This window comes from Cibotium barometz, chromosome 39 (assembly GCF_041138505.1).
Source record: "Cibotium barometz isolate CiBa-2024 chromosome 39, ASM4113850v1, whole genome shotgun sequence".
Lineage (NCBI taxonomy): Eukaryota > Viridiplantae > Streptophyta > Polypodiopsida > Cyatheales > Cibotiaceae > Cibotium > Cibotium barometz.
In genome coordinates, this window is record NC_141084.1 from 27430950 (window position 1) to 27433387 (window position 2438).

The following is a 2438-nucleotide window of genomic DNA, read 5'->3' on the forward strand; positions in this document are numbered from 1 at the left end:
CAGAAAGAATCATGGAAGTGAACGAAAACGAGAGAGAGAGAGAGAGAGAGAGAGAGAGAGAGAGAGAGAGAGAGGAATCAATGAAGGACCTAGCTAGATGGAGAAAGATTAAAGCATAGCAGATTAATTTAATTAAAGATGATCAAGTCTCACTGTCAATAGCTGCTTGACGTTAATAAACCCTGCGTTAATTATCCCATGTCAATGAATATAATCTCGATGCGTGAGCCATGTATTATTTACTTCTCAAACCTAGCAACTGTAATAGAAGCTTTGGCTACCTACAAAGCAGACATGTATAGAACAGTTTCGCTAGCTGCTGAAGAGCTTTATAAGGTTCACATCACCTTTCCTTAACCGTTGTTGAGACGGTATTTAATCCAACCTACATTGGGTTGCCAGACATGCTAGCTGTGAAAACAGATTGGATTTAAATACATATAAATCATGTGTGTTGGCTAAGAATATACAGTAACTTGTGAGCTCTACTAGTATTGCAGAGTATTTCCTATAATATTGATCTCTTTGAAGCTGAGAGATCGGGACAAACTTAGCTGCAGTATGTAGTATGAGATGCTAAATACCATAATACTTTGCTGTTAAGGGGAGAGAAATGTCACCTCTGATTGCAGGCGGCCGGTGTGAAGTCAGGAGACAGCTAGCCATGGGCGATCTTCTCCGGCCGTCTCCGGTGTTATTGCATGATGCCTGTGTTTACGTGCGCTGCAAGCAAGGCGGCGCTGCATGTGTTTCAGTCTTGTATGAGAAAGGAGCTGGATCCGGGTTGTTGATGATAAGGAGCCGTAGCTGTAGCTGCGTTTGCTGCGGGGGCATCCTCGGCCAGCTGCTGCTGCTGCTGCTGCTGCTGGCCACCCGCCGAAGATGGATGTGGCGGCGGCCTCTTGCGTTTCTTCTTCTCGTACGCGATTCCTCGAGCCTTCGCTTGCATTTCTCGCACCTCTCGCAGGTAGATCCTCACCACTCGGGCACCGAACGGATTCGACTCTGGCCTGCCGCCGTGCTCTTCGAACGCTGCCCGCAGTCGCCCGATCAGCGCGTCTAGACTTCCCCAGGCCTGGCGCAGCGGGCAGTCGCAAGGGCCCGCCGGGTGAGGATGCCCGAAGTATGGACACCTTGGCGCGTGTATCTTTGTCTTGCCAAACTGATCCAGGTAGCGCAGGAACTGCAGCACGTGCTCGCCGCCACATCTCGCCAACGCTAGCGGCGGCCGGTTGTTCCTCAGGTACTGACCGAACGTGTTCCAATCGCGGCGCTTCTGCGACTCGTAGCGGCTGGGTGGAGACGTAGGACCGGCAGCCGCAGGTGCGCCGGGAGGCCCAGAAGGACTTGCTTGATCTGTAGCAGCTTGGCGTGTTGCAAGAGGGGGAGCTGGTAATTCGTGACTGTAACCTCCAAAATCTTGCTGCTGCTGCTGCATAAGCAGCATGGAAGCGCTCATCATGAGCTGATCACTGCTGCTGCCTCCACTGGCAACGTTTTGTAGTTGGCCCCCGTTCATTGATCAGACAACTGTACAGTTACAATAACCCTAGCCTAAATTAATCTTGACCTTAATAAACCCTTGTGATCACTAATCCTCCTGTAGGGCTTCCGACCCTACAGTTAATCCGTCTTCGAAACAAGCCCAGAAGCAGGATTAGGAAGGGAAGGCATGAAGGCCATTACTGACAGAATATCTTACGTGCTAGGTGAGATGATATGATTAGATGGAATATAGGGTGCATGTGCGGATAGTAAGTCATGGGCGAGCATGTAAAAGCACAGTAGAAGGGAGATCAATGGAGGGTTTGCAAACGGTGCAGAAGCGAGGCCAGAAGGCGAATCTAAGCAAACAGAAGAGGGAGGGGGGAGGAAGAAGGGGAAAAAGAAAAAAAAAAAGGGAGGGGGGAAAGGAAAAAAAAATAAAGCTACGACAAGATGGGGTAGGCGTCCGCCCGGACGGGACGGGAGAGGCAGAAGGCACTTCCACGGCGGCCCCGCCCACCCGGCAACCCCTGGCCCACGTTACGGATGGCGGGGCCCATCTGCTTTCAAAAGCACGCTCGTGTTCCTACTGTACCCTTCTCTCCAGGGCTCCCTTCCGTCGTGGCTTGCCGTGTACGACTCTCAACGTACAAATGGAGCCATTTGCGCTCCACACATCTACACGTGAATATCGCCGCTTTCAGATGCTCACTACACGTTGTCCGCCCGTCTCCTCGCCACCGGACAAACCTAGCTCCACATTATGCAATGGCTCATGTACTTTTATTACTTTCTCTTTGTTGTACCAAGGCTTGTAAAGCAATTTGAGCAAAACTTCAAAAGTTGAAAGGCCCTGTACCCTTGCCGTGAAGTCTCCTCATATACCACCATGAGTCAATTTTGTGAATAACATTGAGATATCCAACTGGGGCCCATGCAAATCTTGGATCCAA

At 50.5% G+C, this 2438-nt stretch overlaps 1 protein-coding gene across 1 annotated transcript; it reads right to left on the reverse strand.

The window, feature by feature from the left end:
• Positions 1 to 205: 205 nt before the first annotated feature.
• On the reverse strand, positions 206 to 1878 carry LOC147615948 (protein G1-like1). Its single transcript, XM_086778583.1, has one exon. It carries the CDS (start codon positions 1517 to 1519, stop codon positions 752 to 754), a length of 768 nt encoding a protein of 255 aa, XP_086634709.1. The 5' UTR covers positions 1520 to 1878; the 3' UTR covers positions 206 to 751.
• Positions 1879 to 2438: the final 560 nt, after the last annotated feature.

Excerpts from the sequence above, each read along its gene's own strand:
- LOC147615948 (XM_086778583.1), bottom strand. The coding sequence starts at position 1,519 with ATGAACGGGGGCCAACTACAAAACGTTGCCAGTGGAGGCAGCAGCAGT.